Source organism: Amblyomma maculatum, chromosome 1, assembly GCF_055883805.1.
Source record: "Amblyomma maculatum isolate TAMU_Amacu chromosome 1, ASM5588380v1, whole genome shotgun sequence".
NCBI lineage: Eukaryota > Metazoa > Arthropoda > Arachnida > Ixodida > Ixodidae > Amblyomma > Amblyomma maculatum.
Window position 1 is genome coordinate 170,756,101 of NC_139344.1, and position 26,769 is coordinate 170,782,869.

At 44.8% G+C, this 26,769-nt stretch overlaps 1 protein-coding gene and 2 long non-coding RNA genes across 3 annotated transcripts; 1 reads left to right on the forward strand and 2 right to left on the reverse strand.

The window, feature by feature from the left end:
• Window positions 1-3,489: 3,489 nt before the first annotated feature.
• LOC146204857 (uncharacterized) lies at window positions 3,490-6,902 on the reverse strand. The gene is made up of 2 exons (XR_014704065.1): window positions 6,416-6,902; window positions 3,490-6,320 (listed from the first exon to the last, which is right to left on the reverse strand). It is a non-coding gene; the product is annotated as an uncharacterized LOC146204857 (long non-coding RNA).
• A 2,319-nt stretch (window positions 6,903-9,221) lies between these two features.
• On the reverse strand, window positions 9,222-12,570 carry LOC146204858 (uncharacterized). The gene is made up of 2 exons (XR_014704066.1): window positions 12,135-12,570; window positions 9,222-12,039 (listed from the first exon to the last, which is right to left on the reverse strand). It is a non-coding gene; the product is annotated as an uncharacterized LOC146204858 (long non-coding RNA).
• Window positions 12,571-14,621: 2,051 nt separating this feature from the next.
• On the forward strand, window positions 14,622-22,995 carry PCNA (Proliferating cell nuclear antigen). Its single transcript, XM_084589577.1, has 6 exons — window positions 14,622-15,009; window positions 15,082-15,179; window positions 15,592-15,659; window positions 15,802-15,946; window positions 18,921-19,094; window positions 22,801-22,995. The coding sequence occupies exons 1-6, from the start codon at window positions 14,789-14,791 to the stop codon at window positions 22,878-22,880; spliced, it is 786 nt and encodes a 261-aa protein (XP_084445703.1). The 5' UTR covers window positions 14,622-14,788; the 3' UTR covers window positions 22,881-22,995.
• Window positions 22,996-26,769: the final 3,774 nt, after the last annotated feature.

Genomic DNA, 26,769 nt, shown 5'->3' on the forward strand with positions numbered 1-26,769 from the left:
CATCGTGCGGCATTATGTGCACAAAATCGACGGTGAAGAGTTGAGGATCCCTCGTGGCAAACCTGCGCTGTCCGCTGATGCGGTCCCAACCTCTCTGCCCGATTTGCCGGCCTACCTTTCCAAGCAAGTTCAACAAAAATGACGAGAAAGAAAGCGTCCAGCTGCCTGTGCAGTGGCACCGGCCAAGAAAGTGTGCTTGTCGCTGCGTGACTTTCACGATTCCTGTACCAACACGACATAAATGTGCAAGACGAGAGCGTGAGCCCGCATTTGAATGAGCCTGTGAGCCTGCTTCATTGCAGAAAATCGCTGACAAACTCAGCCTTCCGAGCACGTGGACAAGACCTAATGTGCCCGATTTTGATGCAGTTGTGTGCGCTACAACTACCGTGACCAGATCCGTTTCTTGTCGCGCATGAGAAGCGCTGCATGGTGTTTACTGCAGACAACAAGAAATGGGTCTTCGCTCGCCCTTATTTTCATGCAAAGAAGCGAAAAAAGTTGAAATCAACTCCATATGGTAGAAGCTCTAGACCTTCTTCATCAAACAGCCATTGCCATTGTTTGCAATGGGCGTGCTTGCTTGTTTTTCAGGGAACCTTATTTCTTTACATTGCACTTTCGTGTGAACAGTTTTAAACACCAGCTTTGAACAAATTGTATTGTAATTATACATACATGTGTCTTGAACCAATGATTTTAAATAAATGTTTGGTGTGTAAAGGTGCTTTTTCCTCAATTCTAACTTTATCAGCTTCAGTAATAAATAAAAGGCTGTGGCTAAAGGTACGTCGGACGGACCCGATCAATGGTCTTAAAGGTACGTCCGACGGACCCGGTGCGTTTTTCTTCGGGATCCGTCCGACGGATCCGGCAAATATTTTTGGCTGTGGCTAAAGGTACGTCGGACGGACCCGATCAATGGTCTTAAAGGTACGTCCGACGGACCCGGTGCGTTTTTTTTCGGGATCCGTCCGACGGATCCGGGAAATATTTTTCAGAGGTACGGCGGACGGACCCGATCGGTAGGGTTCTTCCGACGGACCCAACGCATTTTTCTCCGATATGGGCCTTGGGATCCGTCGGGAAAGCCGGATTCAGATGTGGTTGTAGCAACAACATGGTAGCCATATGTAGCCAAATCGAAGTTGGTATGAGGTGTACGTGCGAGGTGTAAGAAGTATGTACTACATACTGCATGCGTGAAATGTGAAATTACAAAGAATAGTACAGTGGCAAGAATAGTGCCTAGAATGGGTGATATACTACGTGGTGGCATGATGATAGGCTTACGTGAGTTGGACCGCGGCAGGGTGGCAAGCACGACCAGAGCGCAAGCGCATGTAATCGCGGTGTTGATGGCCAGCCCGCGGCCCGCACGCCCGCTCATTTGGTCCTCGTTGTTATGTGGATTAACGTCTACGACGGTCGTTATGTAGTTATGTAGTTTTGATTCTTCAAAGTTTCGTCACTTCCATCTGTGATGAGATGCGTCACGTAACGCATCGCTTTCTGCTCGCATTCAGGTTTGGTGCTACGTAGTGCATATACAAGCGGCGCTGAAAAAGCTGGGTGCCGCCGGCGTGTCTCTAGCCCAAGCATCGCGTAATTCGTGTTTGTTGGAGGTGTGGTTTGGGCTTACCGTGAGATGCTGTGATGTACGGATTACGTCCTACTAGAGTGCTAGCTGTGTGAGACTACGAAGAGTGCTGTGATGAATGCGCCGATGTCCGGACTGACATCAGTGTGTCCGTTTATGATCGGCGATGTTGCACGTGCATGTCAGTGTTTATTAGGTGCAGTGGTAATTTATTTACACGCGCTGTGCAACAATCAGACGAAAATAAGTCATCGACAATTTGTTAGCCTGTACTACAGAGCTCAAAACTCGGAAAATGGGAATGCACGATGCAGTTTTCGCATGTTGGAGTGGACCGAAAAATAAGTGCCCAGCCCACACCGCCGGGATGCGTATTACTACAGGTGAAATGGTTCAGGTTTCTGTAAAATAGCTGCCTGGCACAGCACCTTTCTAAATGTTCAGGCTTTGTACTATTGTTGAAGGCCACTTTATCATTAATAAAGGAACGAATATGCTTTATGTGTTAATGACTAATGCTTTTTCAACATATTATGTTCATTTTTTTTTTTCGTTTTTCCTTAGTTTCCTTTGTTTTTCATGCTAGACAAACACAAATAGTACACTTTTAAACTTGTCAGTCCAAAGCTGAACATGAATATCTGCCATGCATGTGACAGCTTTAATGCTAGAAAGGTTGACATGTATAGCATGTACGTACACGCTGCACATCTTAGTGGCACGTTAGGCTACTTGCCCCAAGGTCGTGATGTTTAATACCAGTGATGGCAGTCGCACTTTGGTGCAGGTGAAATGCAAATGCTTCTGTTTTCTGCAAGATGTCAATTCAAAGTACAAAGCCCAGGCAGTCAAATTAGTCTGGAGCTCTCCACTACGGTATTCTTCATAGCTACATATGTCACTTTAGGATGTGAAACCCTACATGCCACAGGTAGGCTGCATTGTTTTTTAGATTTTGTAACCTCTCATCTATGTTTTGCAACATTTGGCTAATTTTAGTTCCCAAACAGTTGCTAAAGATGAAACCGAAGCAGTTCTTGGCATGGTTTGCTGCTTAGATTAATTTGCTAATTGCAGTTCTTTGAAACTTGAGGCCGTGTTGGCCAGCTCAGACCCGGTCGTCCAGACCAGGGCCGTGGAGTGGGCCACCCAGGTCGCCGTCAGCCATGGGTTGATGGCCATCTAACACGGAACCATCCATACATGCTCTCTGACGAAAATAAAGTTTTTCCATCCATTCCATCCATGAAACTTGCATCAATGCTGGACAGTTCAAATAGCAAGCAGTTGAATTACAGAAATGATGTGGATCATGCATTTCAGTTCTGACAAGTGGAAAGTAACGGTCCCCTCCTTGCATGCATAGGTGCCTTTAGACAAATACATACTCGGGTGTGTGATTGTGACGCATATCAAGGGTCAACAGAAGGCCATGTGGAGCCAGTGTGATATTTTTCATGAAGGCTAAAGTAAAATTGTACAACAGCTGCTGTACCATGCAGAAAAAAAATTGATCATTTAGTGTATGATTAACTGACCATGAATAGCATCTTACTCAGAGTATGATGTGATATATATCTGGTTTAGCATCCCAAAATAACTACGGCTATGAGGAACACAATAGTTGAGGGCTCCGGTATAATTTCGACCATCTGGGGTTCTTTTACATGCACTGACACCGCACGGTGCATGACGGCCTATTGTTTCGCCTCTATTAAAATGTCCCTGCTGTGGCTGGAACCAAATCTGCATCTTTGGGTTCAGCAGCCAAGCACTCTAACTACTGAGCCAGCACAACGGGGCCAAGTATCAAAATGCATGCCATTACATTTCTTTCTAGCCTGTGGTTTTCTTCACAGAACTAATGTATACAAGGAAAAGTAAACAGCAAGAAAACACTAGTTTTATTGCACATTATATTCACATTTCAGCAAACATTCTCTAGGAAAATATTTCTCATAATGTTTTCATGGAAACCATGAACAAAACAAAACAATGCACTTACTCCACTCGAATTATTAATGGGCAAGGTTGCATCTATGCTACTACACTGCGCTTATCACAAAACCACAAGCCCCATCTGCTTTGGCCAATCACTTGATGGAACTAACGGAGACAGATGTCGCACACCACAGACTGGTCGTCTCGCAACATATCTCTGCATATGTTGCATTTCAATTTCATGCCTTTCCACTTAGTTTCAACTGTTGCCAGCATTACTAGTCACCTATCTTTTCTGAAATTCCTTTTTACGCTGTTGGGATCAGCATCCTTGTTAACGATGGTCTCTGGCATTTTAGATGCTATCATTTTCACATCTTCCTCATCTGGAAGAACGAAGGAAATGACAAGCTTTGAGCAGACAAAAAATTAGGGAGACTCCTAATCTCCACCTGTAAGGGTATGGTGTGCCAGCGTTAATGGTTCTTGTCTGCAGATCCCACTGTGGATTCTCGTTAATTTACATGCCCTTTGCTGCAAACATTACTACTAATTCCTTAATTCATGTCTCTGTTATCTCAGATATACTCATTAGCATACGGTCGTAGGCTGCCCTGTTAGGTGATAGACAACCTGGCATAGAACTCTGTAAGCCTCAACCTTTCTTAATTGGAGCTGAAACGTTGAAGCTGAAATATTTCAAATATAACTTTGTAAGCTTGGCTTAACAGCTCCTGCCATGTCGTGTGGCCTCGTGACATTTGGCTCGTGGCACTTTTGGCTTGTGCACAGGGGTCATCTGTTAAACACTGGTTAACATGCATGAAAAATACATTTTCACACAAACTGGTGGCAAATGGTCAAGTGGTGCACTGCAGATTCTGAAATGTATACCTATATTCATGCAAGGATTGCATCATCACATAACATGATCAAGAGTTCTATCAGTACCTGGAGTTACATAGCATTTCAATGCCCATTAAAGGACCACCTCAGACAATGGTTGTTGTTATCTCAAGACCTGTTCTAACAGCGTACTGACGCCATTCCACTGAGCGATGGACATGTATATGCATACCCTAGATAGCTCATGATTGTGGATCTCATTTATTTCTATGACTTCCAAGGAGTTCCTGTCGTCAGAAACTTTATGAAATCGGGACAGTAGTCTTGAAAGGTGATGAAAAGAAGTAACCAGGTTACCTTGACGCAATGCTAAATTACAGAGGGTGAATATGCTGCATGAAGATACCAAGAAGCTTGTACAAAGAAAAGTGAGTGAAATGGCAGGATTTTTGAAACATTGAAATAAACTACAAACTATACTTGTCAAACCTGTCATTAAGGAATGGAAATCATGCAGTAATCAAAAACACAACATGGAGGACATTTTAGGTCATCTTCACAAAACACATACCCAAACCTCACACACAGCTTCATACTTATGAAAGAGGACAAACCAATATGCAAGGAGTGTGGAGATGAACTAACAATAAACCATATCTTACACATGCGCCAGAGTCGAGAAAAGAGGAAACATTTTGTACAATTTCCAACAGATCCATTTCCATCCCAGCATGATCCTAGGAGAGACGTGCAAATTTCCTGCATTTTTGGTTTCCTAAAATGTTCCTAAACAAGCTACATCCTAAAGAACATTTTAGTCATTACACACAAAATAAATACATTAAACCTTGTTCTTGGTGCATGGCAGCATTAGTCGCTTAGGCACCATAAAAATCAACACAATGCTGTAAGGTATACCTTGGTTAGCTATGTTATATGAGACAAGCTTTCGGCCTGGTGTGGTCCTTATTCACGTGACAGCGCTGTCATGAGGGTCTATGTCCCAGCGATCGGAAAGTGACCTATTCCAATAATTTTACAAACTGAAGGTGATTGTACAGATTTCTAAAGACTGGAGTGCTCAACTGTTTTATCAACGTCCGCCTGCTTTGACAGCCTGGAGTGAAACTGTTGAAGAGAATACATTTTTGAACATTTAACGCGTTTCTGAAGGCGTTGCTTTCAATTACGGGGCCAACAAAAAGCAGGTGAATGTCAAACGCCGCCTAGATAGGCTTTCTAGCAAGACAGCGGTGTAGCGTGGAAAATCGTTCCGCTGATCCATCGCTTGCGCCGCTGACTTGAAAGGCGAACTGTTCAAACTTATATAGCTACTGACCACACCTGAAACACTGAATTGCGCATGATCAAGGCAGAATTTCTCTAACACTGAGCACTGGTAGCTATCGATTTCGCGCCCAATATTGTGAAAATCTGTCCTCTCTTCGATCATTGATACGTCCACGGTTGAACATTTATGCGCCTCGGGGTAGGCCAGCCGTGGGAACATGGATGCGTGGTTGTAGCAACGATCGCTTGCATGGCACACTCTGCAAAATTCCAAGAGTCAGCTTCTTCAACGAAATGTGCAGCGCACATTTTCTACCGCGTACCTAAGCCCGGCGATGCATGCATATCGATCCCGATCGTTTCAAAGCTGCGCGGCCGTTCACTCGGGTCACGCTAACCTCGAGCATGCGGGGGTTTAAACTACATGTACGCAAACTTCAACGACAAGAAAAAGATGCAGCCTAAGCACTTTAGTCTAGTAATCCCCTATATACCAAAGAACATTGCTGTTCACAGGGAATTGGGATCATTCACGCTTCCGGCTTTCCGGTTGTGCACTCTTGCGGTGCGGTGCAGTAGGTCTTCGCCTCGACGAGTCGATGTGCAGGCCTCTAGTAGATTCGGCATGTCTTCTGCCACGGCTCTGAGGTAGAATTTAAACGAAGAATTTAGCTAAAAACATCCTGTTTCCTCGGTCTGCATGTGAGGAACGAGCATAATGCCATTTCACATACATACTTTGGACTGCCGAATGTTCAGCTGCACGACGAGGTGTGTGTGTGTTGTGCCGGCGCTAGATCTTCAGAGGTCGATGCAGGACCTAAGACAGCGTAAATGCTAGGAATAGCTCGCTCGCATTACGGGCAGATCGAGGTGATAGTTTAGTGCGAAGCGAAAGCTGCTCGTGAATGTGCGTATCTCGATGCCAGCTGGTGGAGCTGGTGCAGTACGTAGCATATCGCCTGCAGCTATGTGCTTGACAGCGATGTTTGCCGTACACAACCCTAAGTGAAGACCGTGATCTATGTTAGAACGGATGCACTCTTCGTAGCACCTCATCGAGAGTCGCGGCTAGCTGATATCATAGAGGATGAGATCCATTCACGCGTAGCAAGCGGAATGGGGCCGCGTTCGACGTGCATATAGCCATGAGCCTGTATATCGACGTCCGCCGTATCTTTACGAGAATCGAATGGATCCGTCGGACGTACCTTTAGACACTTCGAATATTTTTCAGAGGTACGGCGGACGGACTCGATCGGTAGGGTTCTTCCGACGGACCCAACGCATTTTTCTCCGATATGGGCCTTGGGATCCGTCGGGAAAGCCGGACGGATCCGAGACATGTCCGAGATCCCCAGATGGTAGCCATATGTAGCCAAATCGAAGTTGGTATGAGGTGTACGTGCGAGGTGCAAGAAGTATGTACTACATACTGCATGCGTGAAATGTGAAATTACAAAGAATAGTACAGTGGCAAGAATAGTGCCTAGAATGGGTGATATACTACGTGATGGCATGATGATAGGTTTACGTGAGTTGGACCGCGGCAGGGTGGCAAGCACGACCAGAGCGCAAGCGCATGTAATCGCGGTGTTGACGGCCAGCCCGCGGCCCGCACGCCCGCTCATTTGGTCCTCGTTATTATGTGGATTAACGTCTACGACGGTCGTTATGTAATTATGTAGTTTTGATTCTTCAAAGTTTCCTCACTTCCATCTGTGATGAGATGCGTCACGTAACGCATCGCTTTCTGCTCGCATTGAGGTTTGGTGCTGCAAGTTCTACGTAGTAGGCGCTGAAAAAGCTGGGTGCCGCCGGCGTGTCTCTAGCCCAAGCATCGCGTCATTCGTGTTTGTTGGAGGTGTGGTTTGTGCTTACCGTGAGATGCTGTGATTACGGATTACGTTCTACTAGAGTGCTGTGTGAGACTACGAAGAGTGCTGTGATGAGTGCGCCGATGTCCGGACGGACATCAGTGTGTCCGTTTATGATCGGCGATGTTGCACGTGCATGTCAGTGTTTATTAGGTGCAGTGGTAATTTATTTACACGCGCTGTGCAACAATCAGACGAAAATAAGTCATCGACAATTTGTTAGCCTGTACTACAGAGCTCAAAACTCGGAAAATGGGAATGCACATGATGCAGTTTTCGCATGTTAGAGTGGACCGAAAAATAAGTGCCCAGCCCACACCGCCGGGATGCGCATTACTACAGGTGAAATGGTTCAGGTTTCTGTAAAATAGCTGCCTGACACAGCACCTTTCTAAATGTTCAGACTTTGTACTATTGTTGAAGGCCACTTTATCATTAATAAAGGAACGAATATGCTTTATGTGTTAATGACTAGTGCTTTTTCAATATATTATGTTCATTTTTTTTTTCGTTTTTCCTTAGTTTCCTTTGTTTTTCATGCTAGACAAAACACAAATAGTACACTTTTAAACTTGTCAGTCCAAAGCTGAACATGAATATCTGCCATGCATGTGACAGCTTTAATGCTAGAAAGGTTGACATGTATAGCATGTACGTACACGCTGCGACATCTTAGTGGCACGTTAGACTACTTGCCCCAAGGTCGTGATGTTTAATACCAGTGATGGCAGTTGCACTTTGGTCCAGGTGAAATGCAAATGCTTGTTTTCTGCAAGATGTCAATGCAAAGTACAAAGCCCGGGCAGTCAAATTAGTCTGGAGCTCTCCACTACGGTATTCTTCATAGCTACATATGTCACTTTAGGATGTGAAACCCTACATGCCACAGGTAGGCTGCATTGTTTTTTAGATTTTGTAACCTCTCATCTATGTTTTGCAACATTTGGCTAATTTTAGTTCCCAAACAGTTGCTAAAGATGAAACCGAAGCAGTTCTTGGCATGGTTTGCTGCTTAATTTGCTAATTGCAGTTCTTTGAAACTTGCATCAATGCTGGACAGTTCAAATAGCAAGCAGTTGAATTACAGAAATGATGTGGATCATGCATTCAGTTCTGACAAGTGGAAAGTAACGGTCCCCTCCTTGCATGCATAGGTGCCTTTAGACAAATACATACTCGGGTGTGTGATTGTGACGCATATCAAGGGTCAACAGGAGGCCATGTGGAGCCAGTGTGATATTCTTCATGAAGGCTAAAGTAAAATTGTACAACAGCTGCTGTACCATGCAGAAAAAAATTGATCATTTAGTGTATGATTAACTGACCATGAATAGCATCTTACTCAGAGTGTGATGTGATATATATCTGGTTTAGCATCCCAAAATAACTACGGCTATGAGGAACACAATAGTTGAGGGCTCCGGTATAATTTCGACCATCTGGGGTTCTTTTACATGCACTGACACCGCACGGTGCATGACTGCCTATTGTTTCGCCTCTATTGAAATGCCCCTGCTGTGGCTGGAACCAAATCTGCATCTTTGGGTTCAGCAGCCAAGCACTCTAACTACTGAGCCAGCACAACGGGGCCAAGTATCAAAATGCATGCCATTACATTTCTTTCTAGCCTGTGGTTTTCTTCACAGAACTAATGTATACAAGGAAAAGTAAACAGCAAGAAAACACTAGTTTTATTGCACATTATATTCACATTTCAGCGAACATTCTCTAGGAAAAAATTTCTCATAATGTTTTCATGGAAACCATGAACAAAACAAAACAATGCACTTACTCCACTCGAATTATTAATGGGCAAGGTTGCATCTATGCTACTACACTGCACTTATCACAAAACCACAAGCCCCATCTGCTTTGGCCAATCACTTGATGAAACTAACGGAGACAGATGTCGCACACCACAGACTGGTCGTCTCGCAACATATCTCTGCATATGTTGCATTTCAATTTCATGCCTTTCCACTTAGTTTCAACTGTTGCCAGCATTACTAGTCACCCATCTTTTCTGAAATTCCTTTTTACGCTGTTGGGATCAGCATCCTTGTTAACGATGGTCTCTGGCATTTTGGATGCTATCATTTTCACATCTTCCTCATCTGGAAGAACGAAGGAAATGACAAGCTTTGAGCAGACAAAAAATTAGGGAGACTCCTAATCTCCACCTGTAAGGGTATGGTGTGCCAGCGTTAATGGTTCTTGTCTGCAGATCCCACTGTGGATTCTCGTTAATTTACATGCCCTTTGCTACAAACATTATTACTAATTCCTTAATTCATGTCTCTGTTATCTCAGATATACTCATTAGCATACGGTTGTAGGCTGCCCTGTTAGGTGATAGGCAACCTGGCATAGACCTCTGTAAGCCTCAACCTTTCTTAATTGGAGCTGAAACGTTGAAGCTGAAATATTTCAAATATAACTTTGTAAGCTTGGCTTAACAACTCCTGCCATGTAGTGTGGCCTCGTGACAATTGGCTCGTGGCACTTTCGGCTTGTGCACAGGGGTCATCTGTTAAATACTGGTTAACATGCATGAAAAATACATTTTCACACAAACTGGTGGCAAATGGTCAAGTGGTGCACTGCAGATTCTGAAATGTTTACCTATATTCATGCAAGGATCGCATCATCACATAACATGATCAAGAGTTCTATCAGTACCTGTAGTTACATAGCATTTCAATGCCCATTAAAGGACCACCTCAGACAATGGTTGTTATCTCAAGACCTGTTCTAACAGCGTACTGACGCCATTCACTGAGCGATGGACATGTATATGCATACCCTAGATAGCTCATGATTGTGGATCTCATTTATTTCTATGGCTTCGAAGGAGTTCCTGTCGTCAGAAACTTTATGAAATCGGGACAGTAGTCTTGAAAGGTGATGAAAAGAAATAACCAGGTTACCTTGATGCAATGCTAAATTACAGAGGGTGAATATGCTGCATGAAGATACCAAGAAGCTTGTACAAAGAAAAGTGAGCGTGAAATGGCAGGATTTTTGAAACATTCAAATAAACTACAAACTATACTTGTCAAACCTGTCATTAAGGAATGGAAATCATGCAGTAATCAAAAACACAACATGGAGGACATTTTAGGTCATTTTCACAAAACACATACCCAAACCTCACACACAGCTTCATACTTATGAAAGAGGACAAACCAATATGCAAGGAGTGTGGAGATGAACTAACAATAAACCATATCTTACACGTGCGCCAGAGTCGAGAAAAGAGGAAACATTTTGTACAATTTGCAACAGATCCCTTTCCATCCCAGCATGATCCTAGGAGAGACGTGCAAATTTCCTGCATTTTTGGTTCCCTAAAATGTTCCTAAACAAGCTACATCATGAAGAACATTTTAGTCATTACACACAAAATAAATACATTAAACCTTGTTCTTGGTGCATGGCAGCATTAGTCGCTTAGGCACCATAAAAATCAACACAATGCTGTAAGGTATACCTTGGTTAGCTATGTTATATGAGACAAGCTTTCGGCCTGGTGTGGTCCTTATCCACGTGACAGCGCTGTCATGAGGGTCTATATCCCAGCGATCGGAAAGTGACCTATTCCAATAATTTTACAAACTGAAGGTGATTGTACAGATATCTAAAGACTGGAGTGCTCAACTGTTTTATCAACGTCCGCCTGCTTTGACAGCCTGGAGTGAAACTGTTGAAGAGAATACAGTTTTGAACATTTAACGCGTTTCTGAAGGCGTTGCTTTCAATTACGGGGCCCACAAAAAGCAGCTGAATGTCAAACGCCGCCTAGGTAGGCTTTCTAGCAAGACAGCGGTGTAGCGTGGAAAATCGCTCCGCCGGTCCATCGCTGGCGGCGCTGACTTGACAGGCGATACTGACCACGCCTGAAACACTGAATTGCGCATGATCAAGGCAGAATTTCTCTAACACTGAGCACTGGTAGCTATCGATTTCGCGCCCAATATTGTGAAAATCTGTCCTCTCTTCGATCATTGATACGTCCACGGTTGAACATTTATGCGCCTCGGGGTAGGCCAGCCGTGGGAACATGGACGCGTGGTTGTAGCAACGATCACTTGCATGGCACACTCTGCAAAATTCTAAGAGTCAGCTTCTTCAACGAAATGTGCAGCGCACATTTTCTACCGCGTACCTAAGTCCGGCGATGCATGCATATCGATCCTGATCGTTTCAAAGCTGCGCGGCCGTTCAGTCGGGTCACGCTAACCTCGAGCATGCGGGGGTTTAAACTACATGTACGCAAACTTCAACGACAAGAAAAAGATGCAGCCTAAGCACTTTAGTCTAGTCTTCCCCTATATACCAAAGAACATTGCTGTTCACAGGGAATTCGGATCATTCACGCTTCCGGCTTTCCGGTTGTGCACTCTTGCGGTTCGGTGCAGTAGGTCTTCGCCTCGACGAGTCGATGTGCAGGCCTCTAGTAGATTCAGCATGTCTTCTGCCACGGCTCTGAGGTAGAATTTAAACGAAGAATTTAGCTAAAAACATCCTGTTTCCTCGGTCTGCATGTGAGGAACGAGCATAATGCCATTTCACATACATACTTTGGACTGCCGAATGTTCAGCTGCACGGCGAGGCGTGTGTTGTGCCGGCGCTAGATCTTCGGAGGTCGATGCAGGACCTTAGACAGCGTAAATGCTAGGAATAGCTCGCTCGCATTACGGGCAGATCGAGGTGATAGTTTAGTGCGAAGCGAAAGCTGCTCGTGAATGTGCGTATCTCGATGCCAGCTGGTGGAGCTGGTGCAGTACGTAGCATATCGCCTGCAGCTATGTGCTTGACAGCGATGTTTGCCGTACACAACCCTAAGTGAAGACCGTGATCTACGTTAGAACGGATGCACTCTTCGTAGCACCTCATCGAGAGTCGCGGCTAGCTGATATCATAGAGGATGAGATCCATTCACGCGTAGCAAGCGGAATGTGGCCGCGTTCGACGTGCATATAGCCATGAGCCTGTATATCGGCGTCCGCCGTATCTTTACGAGAATCGAATGGATACGTCGGACGTACCTTTAGACACTTCGTAAATAAAATGACAGCTTCGACCTGCGTGTTTGAAGAATAAGACAAAATCACAACAACAGAGAGGTCGGCGACACCATGCAGGGACGGGATACTACAAAACGAAAAACGCGCAGAACACGAGCTGCAGTGAAATTTGGCGCAATTCTAATGTTATCACTACATTACTGGCGATGCTGTCTGCTAGTGTCGCACTAACAGCGACACTAGCAGAGCGCCTGCGATAAGAGAATTGGAGTGCGAAGTGGCCCAGAACGCGCTGTTTGCCTCTCGCAGGAGCTGCTCGTACTAACCAGCCAGTAAAATGATGCAGACGTCACTGTTCAGAGCAAAGTCTGACTGGTTACTGAAGAAAACGCGAAGCTTCACGCATTTCGTGCCTTGCGCGTCTGCTCAGCTGAGGTAATCTGACAAAACCTTAGCCTTGCTGAAGTCATATTACTTCAATTAATTCGCTCATAAGTAAATAAGAACGTTTGCATTGGGAGTACTATACGCATACATGTGGCAAAAATAAAGAAAACTTCCGTGCTTGCTGCTGCCATACTGCTGCCTGGCTACGGTCGGTCTCTGAATGGCGCTCGGTTAGGAGTCGCTAGCGCCACCTGGTAGAGTTAACATGAAGTGCCTCACGCGCTGACCGCCGCTCTTTCCACTACCCAAATATTCTAGAGCGTCTAATATAGGAGCGTCCCCTCTGGTTTTTTTGTTGTATATATCTTGAATTCGTTTTAGATCGGTTAACTATACCACAGAGCAAAAACAGCGCCAAATTCACAATGGACAGAGAAGGGCAGACTAGTGTTCCTGTATATGCTCCCTAGGAAGCATATACAGGAACACTAGGGCAGACGAGACACAGGCGCTGTGTCAACGATGAACCAACTAGCTCGAGATGTTTTTTTCAAGTTTATAACTATACCATCATTTCATTTATTGAATTTTTATTTCTACATTACAAACATTGTCACTTTTCTGCTTTCAAGCCACCAATCTTCCGATCACTTCCGATGTGCTTCCGATCCATATGGAGGAGGGAAACAACTTCTCTCCTTCCTCCATGTTCCGATCGCTCCTAGTGATAATGATGATGATGAATTTGTCTGTGGTCTTTTCCTTCGTATCGGGAAATCAACGGGGTCCCAGACCAAAAAGTTGTAAAAAAAAATAATCACTTTAAACACACACACACACACACACACACACACACACACACACACACACACACACACACGCACACACGCACGCACGCACACACACACACACACACACACACACACACACACACACACACACACACACACACACACACACACACACACACACACACACACACACACACACACACACACAAAAGCGCGCGCGCGCTGTGGCAGTCACTGAATGCGACGTTAGGTCGTTGGGCGGTCATGTTTGTAGCCGAGTCTTCGTGATGGAAATGATGGAAACACTGCGACTTGCGATAGTGTTCGTTGCGTTGTCGCTTTCGTCGCCCACCTTGAAGCCCAATGTGCGCAAGAGGGTGGCGCCATCTGCGTGTCGAGGAGACAAGCCGTCAGAGTGGAGCGGTGGAGCACCAAGTGTTCCAGGAGCTCCTCATATTTCCCGCAGGCTCTGCAGGTGGCGACTTGTGCCTCGGCGGAAGTATTGAAGCGCCGGCCAACGTTACTAGAACAAACTCTTTTTTTGTTCTAGTAACGTTGGCGCCGGTGGTATACGAGTGTGCGCAGAGCTCTGGCACGAGCCTCGAAAAGAAGGTTAGCACCATAGAGTTAATAAGTCTTTGTATTAACTATTAACTCTATGATATTAACCCTATGGCTAGCACTGCCCCTTGCGGCCGCGCCTTGCGTAAAAGTCAACAAACCGCACTCGCGCCGCCGTCCGTCGGATCGCCTTTCTTTCTTCCGCCGTGGTTTTGAACCTTTTGAACCACGATCTACTATATATACTAGGTCGCGTTTTCAACCAATGAACTTGCTCGAATTTGGCGCGCTTCTGACCCGCCGGCGTTGCCGCCTTAGCCTTTCCCGCCAGTCTGCTCTTGAGCGCGCGTTAAGTTAGGACTTCTGTCATACCTCTTTCAGGACCTTTGTCAGGACCCGTGCTCACGAGAGGCTTTGCTGCATTTAGTTGATAGATACCGAACAGTTGTCGCAGAGTAATTTAAACCATGTTCGAAGCACGTCTTGTTCATGGAGCTCTGCTCAAGAAGGTCCTCGACGCCGTGAAGGACCTGATCAACGAGGCGACGTGGGACTGCTCGGCGACAGGCATCAGTCTGCAGGCCATGGACGTATCTCATGTTAGTCTAGTCTCGTTGAGCTTGCGCAGCGACGGTTTTGACAAGTTCCGTTGTGATCGCAATCTTTCCATGGGCATGAATCTGTCAAGGTAAGACCTATGCAAGGTCTCGTCTCATGGACGATCCTCACAGTACGAATTCCTTTGTCTTTTCATTTGCAGCGTTTCGAAGATCCTGAGATGTGCTGGTAACAACGATATTATCACCATTAAAGCACAAGATGATGCGGATGCTGTTAATTTTGTTTTCGAGTCTCCGAGTAAGTAGCATTGCTTTGTTTGCAATTCCTGTGTACGCGCCAAACGTGAAATGGTAAAAAGTGCTCATGGCTTATTTAGCCGTACCTCTTTCCCTTCCCGCGCTGCAAGTGCTGCCGATAAAATGTTTCTTATTAGTACATCTTTCTACACCTTATCGAATAGCACCAGAAGTTTCATGTTAATCCTGACACATCGTTGTCAGCACACAAAGGGACCCCTGTGCTTAGAGGAGGGGAAATATATATTCCGAGCGTGTTTATCCTAACTTAAAAATGAGCTCTTGTTTACGCATTTCATATCAGTGCGCTTTCTTTGCCCACTTTCTGTTTTTGCACTATAGCAGCTGCAAATAAATGTCTGTTGTGACAACTTCAGTTACCTAATCCGAGATCCTTCTATGTTGTTTTTCAGATCAGGAAAAGGTGTCTGACTATGAAATGAAATTGATGAACATTGATACGGAGCACCTAGGCATTCCAGTAAGTCGCTACATATTGCATCATGTCTCTTAATTGGGTCAGAAGAATATGGTGTAGCTGTTAGCAGTTTTAGCACAACACTTCCATGTCCTGTATACATTTTGTGGTATCTCGCACAATTTGTTGCCATTTATTTTTACAGGAGACCGACTACAGCGTTGTCATCAAGATGCCTTCTGGAGAATTCCAGCGCATCTGCCGAGATCTCAGCCAGATTGGGGACTCTGTTCAGATCACTTGCACCAAGGATGGTGTTCGGTTTTCTGTCAGTGGTGACCTGGGCACAGGTAAAAACATGCAAGCTGTTATAAACTGATTAGAGGGCTTTTGTGGGGCAACACTTGAGTTTAATGGCAAAGTAATCAAAAGAGAGCATGGGCTCTTTTGTGGTTACTTTAGAAAAAATGCTAGCAATCGTTTGAGGGGAGTTTGCACAAGCCCTTCAAATCCTTGAAGGCAGTACTTCATGTAAAATGGCGAGCGCAAGAAAGGACAATGACATGGGACAGGTGCAAACTTGCAATTTTATTTTGTACGAAGCCACCATGCCAAATGAGTCTGGAATTAATGAAATGGACAATCAGATGAACAATGCATGAAAAACAGAAAATCAGGTCCTGTGAAGACAAAAAAAAAAGAAAGGCATCAAAGAATGAAGAAATAATCTGGCTAAAAGGCAGGTGAAAGAAAGGCAATAAGGTAAAATCTAGACCTAGTAGAAGGAGAAAGATAAAACGAGTGTACAAGGCTTCTGCGCTAAAAAATGTGTAAAAGAGAAAATGATAATGGCAAATCCAGCTAGATGCTCGTCTGGTTGTGCAGATAGATTCATAGGTGTCTGCAGACACAGTCATGACAATGACATAAAACTCTGGGCAGATGCATTGCTAGTTCCTGTTGCTGTCACATTGCCAACAAATGGAGTAATTAGGTGTCCTTGTCAGTTTTTAGTACCAGGTGTATTTATGGTGGTGCTTCTATAACTTGAGTAAAGCCTCGACTGCATGTAGCATATTGCGCGCTGAAATCGCGCCGTGTGTGAAACTCAAACTACCCTGTTCCCAAACTTGCTACATCACTGGCGCAAGATGCGGGCGTGATAAACGCTCATTATAGTAAACAGGCTCAATTGCACCATGTGCCTTGCGTTGTCACACAGACATTGTCATGCAGGCACCAGTGATGCAGTAATGCTTGAATCGCATGGAACACTTCGTTACTGCCAAGAGCAGAGCAGTCGACACAGGGGAGAACGCTGACACCTGGGAGAGCAAAATCCTTTCGTTTTCACTGGCTCTGCTTGTCAATTCCACTCCAGTAAGCACTGCGGCTATACAGCTTGGCATTACAAGTTGTATTGAGCACGATAGTACAGCTTCAGCTGAGAGATTTTGTTACAGTAATTCGCTGCTAGTTGATGGGCAAAGCCACATCTAAAAATGGCTCACTGTTGCTCCAAACCACTCCAGAATTCGCTCTGAATATTTTGGCAGTTACGCAACTGGAACCTACAACCTCTATCAGACCTTTCAAATGTGGCTACTCACTGCTGTCAGCAAAGGCCTTGGACTGGTTGGGAAATTTTTCTAATGAAACAGTGCAGGTTCTTAAGAAGAGCAGGACTTTTTGAAATATTTTTTTGCCAAGAGTTTGTGTTGTCTGCTGGAAGCACATACAACTTATGTGCTTCTGGGATTTGCAGTAGATAGCAGAGCAGTAAATCTGTCAGTATTAAATAAGTGCATATGACCAGTGGAAGTTTTGTAGCTTGATGCATAGCCAGCAAAAACCAGACAACTCTTGTGAATAACAGTGCTGTAATGAATCATTTACAGAATACTGGGGAAGATTTCTGTTCAGTTCCAGACACAGCATGCCGTTAGTAGGAAACAAAAAAACAAGCAGCTTGGAAATCTGCTGTTCTTTCTCCTTAAAAGGACCATGTATTGCTAGACACTTGGGGCTGGGAAGGGGGAGGAAGAACGCTGTTTCTAAATAATTCTTAGAAATGAAATTGTTGACTGTATTGCAGCACATTCCCTTTTGTTTTGCTATGACGTGTTCATGGCAGCATATTTTCTTTGTCAGTTTAAAGAAAGTAAACATCCTACCTGCTGAAAAAGTGTGCTGGTACCAAGTGTTGCTGATTGAACAAACCAAATGTACAGTGTTTACTCTATTCTAAGTGCCCCCTTTTTTTTTTTTCGTGATTGCAATGCGGAAAGTGAGGGGGGTGCTTAGATTTGAAAAATTCAGTGTCCCCCCCTTCCCTCTTGTTTTTTCGTGGTGATATCATGACGTGATATGCGGGAGAAATAACATTATATCTGGCAAACTCAATTATATTTCACTGGAACATAGGCTCTGGCAGCCCTCCTCAAACTCATTCCAACTTCCGTTATGGCGGTTGAACAGCTGACCTAAACAAAACAAAGGTGTGCCAATGATGCCTGCGATGCCTGCCAAGCTACACCAAATTGTTGAATGCTGCTGATTCCAGGTCCATATGACAACATGCTGATTGAGTTATCGGGGCCTGTTTTGGCAGACTCTTGACTTTCTCTGCCGCCAGTTATTGTGTATTGTCAGAAAGCAGCAACGCAAGGAGCCGAAGATCGCGCCGCAAACACTGTGCCACTTCGGGACTCCGACGGCTTTGCCTCAACGGCTAAGGGAGAAAGTGCTGGCAAGCTTGTTCACGCGCTCTTCTTTGCGAAAAAGACCGATGCTTCGGTTCGCATGCAGACGTTTTTTTTTTTCCAAGATATTTTGCGAGATTAGAGGTGGGGGGGAGTGCCTAGAATCGCGAAAATACGGTACATACATTTTCTGTGCACAAATATTTTCCCTTGCTTGGCTTGCGTGACAACTCTACCTGCTGTTGCTTGGAGTGAGCTGCTAAAATGGATTTTAGGAATCTTGTTAGTACAACTTTACTCGGAGTAATCTTGTAGCAGTTTGTCTAGGATTCTCGGAGCTCTGTGCTTTTTTTTTTCTGTGAGCATGCTAACCTGTGAGTTTATGCAGCAAGTAGTACATGCTATGTGCACATTGGCATAAAGTTGACAGTTCAGATGGCATGGCATTGATGAAAGATTAACTGTTAAAACTTGGAAATTATTCATGGAGTTGCTCAGATTACCAGAATTCTGTACATTTGCACTAACTACATAAAAGTTATTTTAATGGCTGTTAAGACATATGTCTTGAAGAAAATAGTTTGCAGCATGTTTAATGTATATCTTATTCTTCACAATGCAGGAAACGTCAAGCTTGCGCAGACAGCCAATGTGGACAAAGAAGAAGAAGCTGTGATCATTGAGCTGCAGGAGGCGGTTTCACTAACGTTTGCACTGAGCTACCTCAACTCATTTACAAAGGCCACACCTCTCTCAGCGCAGGTGCAGCTGTCCATGTCTGCAGATGTGCCTTTGGGTAAGCAGGCTCACTCCCACGAGAAATTATTGCTCGTTAAGGCCAACCCACATGGAGCAATTTTCCCATGGCAAACCTTGTGAACAGCTGCCTGGTGGCCATTCACCGCAGATCAAGCCAGGCCAGATATTTTCATCGGCAGTCAGGCGATCGACTGCTCCGCAGAGCCAGCCAATGCAAGGAGTCAGCAAAGACCAGTTATACCCTAGTTACACGGCAGTCTTAACCACGGTTACGCTTAACTGCGGTTACCGAACTTAACCACGATTAACCGCCAATCGCTGTTCGCTGCTGTTACACAGCTCACCGCCGTTCTCGGTTATGGCGGCCATTGCCCATTACGGTGATTGGCGGAACGAAGCTGCATTTACAAACATCCTATTTATATATGGTTCCCGGAGTTGGAGTGTCGTCCGACAAGGCGTCAATAGCGCGGTCAAGCACCGCACAATGGCAGCACCTCCTCCACCGCCATAAACACCGCCGCGGTGGTGGCCCCTCCTCCCGCAAACCGTACGCAAACGACACGGCGTATCGCTAGCGCCGATGTCAGAAGTAAAGCGAGCTAAAATTTGTTGATGTCTGTAATACTGTGCAGAATATCAAGAATGAATCACTCTTGATAATGTCTGACCAGCGGCAAATTGCTGGTAAGAACTATAACCACGACACAAGCAAGTTTCTGCTCAAGCATAGCTGCCGCCGGTGCATTGGGCTCAACCGCTATGCTTGTGCTAGTTTTGCAATTAATGCTTCGCCAAAGTAATCATATCATTCTTTTACTACAGCAGAATAGGATTCACAAAAAGGTAGCTTCATGAGTAGACCATTTACGAAAGCGTCGATCAGTTCCAAAGCGCCGACCGCCGCGGCTTCGAAGCAAAACAAATTAGGCCTAGCGACGACTAGGGGGTTACGCACGGCGCCGTCGTTCGCCGCGCTAGCGCGCTCCACCGCCACAGTAAAACTAAGCGCGGCCTGCTCGCAGTATCCAATGCTTCAAGCGTTGCGAACTTGTGCACTTGCAAGATACAGCTAAGGCCGCGCATATATATATATTTTTGTTATGTTCCGCTCAGCGACAAGCCCCGCAAACGATTCTGCAGAAACAGGACGGAGCTTCAGTATGCAGTCGCTGCGCTGTCGGCCGTAACCGATGAATTCGGGTGGCACAGTAGGCAACGGCCATTCTTTACGCCGGTCTTTAAACGTGATATAGTAGGCAAATGAGTACATTGTTGAAGCAGACCCGCTCGTACGCTTTGCGCAATCGGGCGCCGACAAGCAGCCTCCGTGCACAGACGTCACCATAACCTCGGTTAACGACGCAAACCGAGGTCACCAAGCTCAGTTTGTGATAACCGCGGTTAGGGGTGTAACCATGGTTTGGTCTGCCGTGTAACATGGGCTAACCACGGTTTCGCGTAACTGCAGTTAACGCTGCCCATGTAACAAGGGTATTAGAGTGCTACTCCCGTCCGATGGCAACACTTGCTGCACCACCGCCTCTCTGTGCTGGCTGCTGTTGTGTGTGCTGGCGATACGAAAAACGTCAGAAAAGTCTGCTAAATTTTATTCTCTTAAAAGAACAAGTCTAATGTCGAAACTGAATCCTTCTTGAGGATCGCTGAGCCGTACCAGATCGCTGGTAGAAGCAACAGTTGCGATACAAGCAAGCTTTTGCTCATAGCCAGCTACTGCCATTGCGGCGCGGCTGCTCTGGTCCGCTTGCATTGCTACCTCTGCTAAAAAGTGCAGCCGAAATTAGGCATATTTTGCTTTTATTGTGAGAGAATAGGATTGAGAGTTAGTTTCATACGTAGACCATTTGCTATAGCACTGAGGAATTTCATAGCACCGTTTCATGTGCTATCGATGTGAAACAAAATAGGTCCAGCGACTTCTAGGGAGCAGAGCGCTGTCGTCCACCGCGCTAGTGAGCGGCACAGCTTTGATAAGGTCGTGCCATATGGCGCTGTAAACGTTGCGATTTTGCCTACTCTGATGATGCAGCAGAAGCAGGACCTCTTGCAACGTTCAGCAACACTCGGCCAAACCCTGCTGGAAAGAGATGTGCCTGCAGTTTGCTGTTGCTGTGGCATCAGACGTACAGGTCCGTCCAATACATGTGCGAACACAGCTGCTCCGTGGGGCGCCAGTGCATCTGGTGCAGCTGTGCATCGAAGCAAAGGGACGTGGGCGCACAAAGGCCTGGAGGCGGTGCTCCCTGTCATCTGTAGTGCAGAAGTGCACTGTGCACGCACTATGTCAGTGTTTTTATCACTGAGGCAGCATAATTTATAAGTAACAAAGAAAAATATGGCATCTGTACTTTTAAAATTGAGAGCATGTCATTTATCAGACGACAAACAAAAGTGTAATGGATCGAGCTGTAACAAATCACTTGAGAATCGCTCACTAAGACAGACCAGTGACTTAGCTTTGCACTCATTTGCAGGAGCTTATCAGCCTCGCCTGTGGATAAGAAATTGCCATGCCCAAGGTATTACGGTCTGCCAGTTGATAACCTTCCATAGGACTGAACAACATGCTGCAGTGAATGAAACGTGATAACAAAATCTTGTATGTTTGGCCGCTGCCAGCAGACAATTAGGTGCGCTTCTCAAGAAAGAAAACACTGTCCGCTTCCGCGCTGTAGCAGACAGCACAAAGCACCGCCTCCAGACCCATATGTGCCTGTGTCACTTTGCTTCGATGTGTGGCCGCGCTGGATGTGCTGATGCTTCGTGGAGTGCGGCGGCGCTGAGCCGTGTTCGCACATATTTTAGACGGTGCTGTATTCGAAGGCTGTATATAAGCGCTGTCGAGTGCCATTTGAAATACTGCTTGTTTTACTTGTTGCTTTTAAAATGTGATTTAGTGTGAAAAGTGCTTTGTTGTTTGGCGCAAGCTGCCAGTTTTTTGCTGCATTTGGTACTGCATGGTGACGGTCAGTGTTCCGTCGCGCCGCATGAAGTTCAGAGATAAAGTTCGCTCCATGTGAGTGGCCCTTTAGTCAAGCCTTTTTATGCAATGCATTTTTGTTAAGCAGAAACTTCATTTCAGTATAGAACTTATTATTTTTCATTGTAACTTGGAGGGGTTTGATAATTCTGGGGGTCAGGCAGAGTTTGAATTTAGTCTAGGGCACCTGGTGAACCTTAATTTGACTAGACTGGTTGGCCAAAACAGCTAGTTGCAATTAACACTATTCCACTGCGTCTTGAAGTCAAAAACAAACTTGGCAGAACACAGTAATAGCCCAGCAAAATTAGCCTAGCCATTTGTGACAAAACAGCGCATAGCTATGGGATAAGATGCAAGCGCTTGTGTCTTGTCCCGTTGATATGTGCTGTTTTGTCACAAATGAATAACCAACTTGCCGAAGCTGCTGTCCTAGCCTAGCCAGCTAGTCCTTTAATACATTTCTGTTTCAGCAGGGTTTTACATTTAACTTGGGTACCCAAGAACTGTATCAAGGGGTTGGTATCCTGTAATTGCAGTGTTATTCTTCTAAATCTGTGTTCGTGAGGGATGATGTAGACAGAAAAGGTTACTCCAGTGTTGCATGCATTTTACATTGTTCTTCCATGTAATGGTTTTGAGTCACATACATTTTCATTCAAGTTAGTCTTTTAATGTATTGCATAAAAGGGTGCAAGGTCGTAAATGTCACTCTTTAACCTAAACTTTTCATTGCTTGCAGTGGTGGAGTACAAGGTTGAAGAGATGGGTTATGTGCGCTACTACTTGGCACCGAAAATAGAGGATTCAGAAGAAAATTGAAAATCGGCCTGTGCCCTCATCTCTCCACTTCACTTTTCGTTTTTTACAACCGAGTTGCTCATAAATTTTCTTACATAATAAAAAAACCTTGTTCGGAACAATTGTTTATTTCCTTGACAATGATCTATGTTCAGCACAATACTGCATTTAAATGAAAGTAAAATATTGACGATTTACCTCTATTAATTCAAATAATTTCTGGGGACAAGTAATTTATAATATAAATTTGACTGTATAATTTGAAGCGGTGGCCTGCGCTATTTGAGATGCTATGCAAGAGTAACCAACCAATGGAACGGTGCAAGGAGACGATCACAGGAAAAGAAGTAAAATATTGACGATTTACCTCTATTAATTCAAATAATTTCTGGGGACAAGTAATTTATAATATAAATTTGACTGTATAATTTGAAGCGGTGGCCTGCGCTATTTGAGATGCTATGCAAGAGTAACCAACCAATGGAACGGTGCAAGGAGACGATCACAGGAAAAGAAGAGGGATAGAAAGAGGGCCTGCTACCTACAGAGTTTATTTCGCACACCACTTTTTATACGCCAGTGTACATCAGATGAAAACGATTGCAAAATATATAATAAAATTGAATATTGCGACAAAAAAAACGGACATGGTATGTTCAAGGAAATGCATGTCACACCCTAACCAAGGCTAAAAAGATAAACAAATCCTGATAAAAATGGCTGTCAGGAACTGCACATGATCATCAAAGTTAGAACCTTGTAACAAAAAAACCGATAAAAAGACATTCTCAGTATCTACATGTGACCGTCAGTTCCTGATCGCTAAGCTTTACCGACGATGTGCTTATGCATGTGGGCCCAGCTTTCTATATATGATAAGCCTCAATTATTTCCTTTTCAACTCTCTCTCTGCCTTTGCCGATAAACAATGCCCTTTCCAGCAAGGGTTTGCATTCTTTGCAATCTCTGTAGTGATCTGGAAGGTTCCCCCTTTGTTTTTATTGACCATTTGTGCTCGTTAGCTCTCATTGAAACATGGCCAGTCCGACTAATGTAGACACGCCGCTCTTGAGCGATATCTGATAGATATCAGACTGGCACTCTGTGGGGTCTTCTGGTCATCATGGAGCAAATCTTTGCCAGCTTACATGGCACTGAAAACACCGTGTTCACTCCATATAGTCCTCCTGTTTTCTTGATGTTGTGCACTAATTTGTGCATGTACAGAATTACCGCCATAGGCCTCTTATCAGCTTACATGGCGGCTCACTGCTGGAAGTGAGTGGTTTTTTGCAGCAAGGTAGTAGTTGTAGCAGCTCTTTCTATCCTTCTTCTTTGCTTTTGATTGTCTCCTTGCATAGTTCCATTGGTTAGTATGAACCAACTAGCCCTTCAGCAAGTACTTTTTTACTATGCAAGAGTGCCCAGTCTTGTATTTCACCGCAAACACTGGGAAGTGCATTCAAGAGCTGCTAAGTATTGCTGCAGAGCGATGCCACTGCTTATGATGCAGACCCTAGTACTTAATACTCAACAAACTAGCTGATTCATTGGCTTGTAAACTGCTGAAGTGAATGGCTACAGATAAGACCTGTTTGGCTGTGGCTTCAATATTGCATGCTCTTGGCGCTTCGCCAAAGCATGGCTGAACTGGAAGCAGCAGTGTGCATGTGCTTGCCACTTCTGCCCAGCCTGGTTGCAGAGTCTAGCGGAGGCACTAGCATTGAAACACCTCCAACCATGTCTTTCCCTTAGATATGTCCGTGCGAGTTCTGTGACAAAACCCCATTAGGGGTTGTCTGCATGCAATGTTGCCCTGCTCCTTTTGTGTGCGTGTGTACCATGGCGAGAGAGTTGGGTTATCGGTGTGTAAGTGCACCTTGAGAAAAATGATCCAAAACTGGATGGTCGACATGTATGCGGTGTGGATCTGTTTCCAAGGTCTAAAGTAGTTTTCGACGAGCAGCAGGTAGCACGTGCTCATGCCGGCCTTTTTCGGAGCTCTTAGCGTCAAAAAATATATGCACATTGACTCCATTCGAGAAAAATTGAATTGCCATTTATCAGGCTCATTTGCAGTGGAGGTTGGTTTGCTCAGGCTACTGGATAACTCTACGGCAATTTTACGGCAATGTTTTGGGGGTGCGTGCACACAAGCGGGAACTAGAGGACTGTCTGCAGTTCGATTTGCCAAGGCATACTAACTAGCGTGCTGGTTAATTGTTACATAACTTTCATTAACTATTATGCAAGGTTGGTAGCTCAATATTGTAACATCTATATCTATATTTTCGAAAATGCAGTTCCCAATCCTGCTGCAGCAGAATTCTGCGCTGCCCACATGTCTGGGCACTGCACCAGCTGCATCTACAAGCGTGCCTCGCACATCTACTCTGCTTTGTGCCAATGTGCAGACACTTTTTCCGCTACAGCGGTGAATGGTATTTTCGAAAATAAAAAAACTGATCTGGATATTTCTTGCAGGGAGCTACAAATTCAGTAAATGAAAAGCTGGACTTTAACATGCGAGCTTCCCAATGTTCTAGTTAACACGTCTTAGCTGTATTCTGTTCCCCAACGCTGCCTACAACATCATGCTGGAGAAAATGCTCAATGAACTCCAAAACAGATTAAAAGAAATTGAGAGGGGCACTTAAGCTCAGCCTTTAAGGGTACATGACAATGTTTACTCCCGTCTTCTTAATCACTTAATTTGGGCCTCTTATCTGGCACATACTCTTTAGCATAGTTATAAACGAGCAAATTATCTGGAAGACCACTGGCTGACAAGCCCAGCTTAACCAAGCTGTACGGACATGCTTGTATTGATTGCCTAGGAGTAGCATGCCCGATTCGGAATGCAAGGACTTTGGAGGGTTAGATTCCCCCTCAGCCTCCCATCCGTTTTAAGCCAGTTTGCAGCTCCTGCCAAATTTGCCATGTCATCTGGTTGCATCAAGTCGCACAACCCCACTTTCCTTTCAGTTCCTGACCATGTCGGCTGCCAGTTACCATCTGTCAGAACCGTGCTTGTGGTTTTTCGCTCACAATGGCGACATTGGATTTTCTAGAGAATGGGGCCTTTATTGCTACAGCGTTAACAGTGCACATATTGCTGGTTAGGTAAAAGGCTACGAACTACAAATGTTACTCCAGGTGTGCTCTGGAAAACAGTCTCAAAGAGAAAGCAGTGGCAACTGTTGCACACCATGCCTGGATAACTGGTGAGCACCTATGCATTTACAAGCGTATGGTGTTTATAGCCACATATGTACCATCAGGAGCAAAAATGCCATTCGAGCTTTGGTTCTTACCTTGAAATTTCCTGGTACTTCCCACTGTGTAAACAGGCCAGAGGGTTATCTTCAATCTAGAGGCATATGTGTTTATTTTTATCCTTGGCTCTCTTGCTTGACCAAAATACTGAAAGGTGTTCGTTGCAAGGGTAGTGATACAATATGCAGAACTTTTGTTCTCAACTGCATACATAGCTATGTAGGTTTTAAATTGGCTAGCTTGGAAGAAGTAGATGACAGCCTCAGAATTAAGGCTTCTCAGGGAAATTCCACAAGTGCCACAAGAAGGAACACATCAGTATTCTCACTTCGTTCATTGCCAATGTGCTTGCAGCACAACTGATGATGACTGGGAATTGATGCCTGCAGGATTATTAGGAGAGGAAGCATTGAATCTTCAATGTTGCCTGCTCTTGTCAAATACTTCCTTGGAGTACTACCACAATCGTAACTTCAAAAACTGATGTGGGGCTTGCCTCAAGAGAACCAGGGGTCTAACTCCAGTAACAGTCTGCAGCTACATGCAAAAGAAGGTTTGGTTGAACCAATACTGTGTTGTCTTCCACTTTGGAATGGCTAAAATGATGTCCATGAACGGCTGCAAACTACACGAA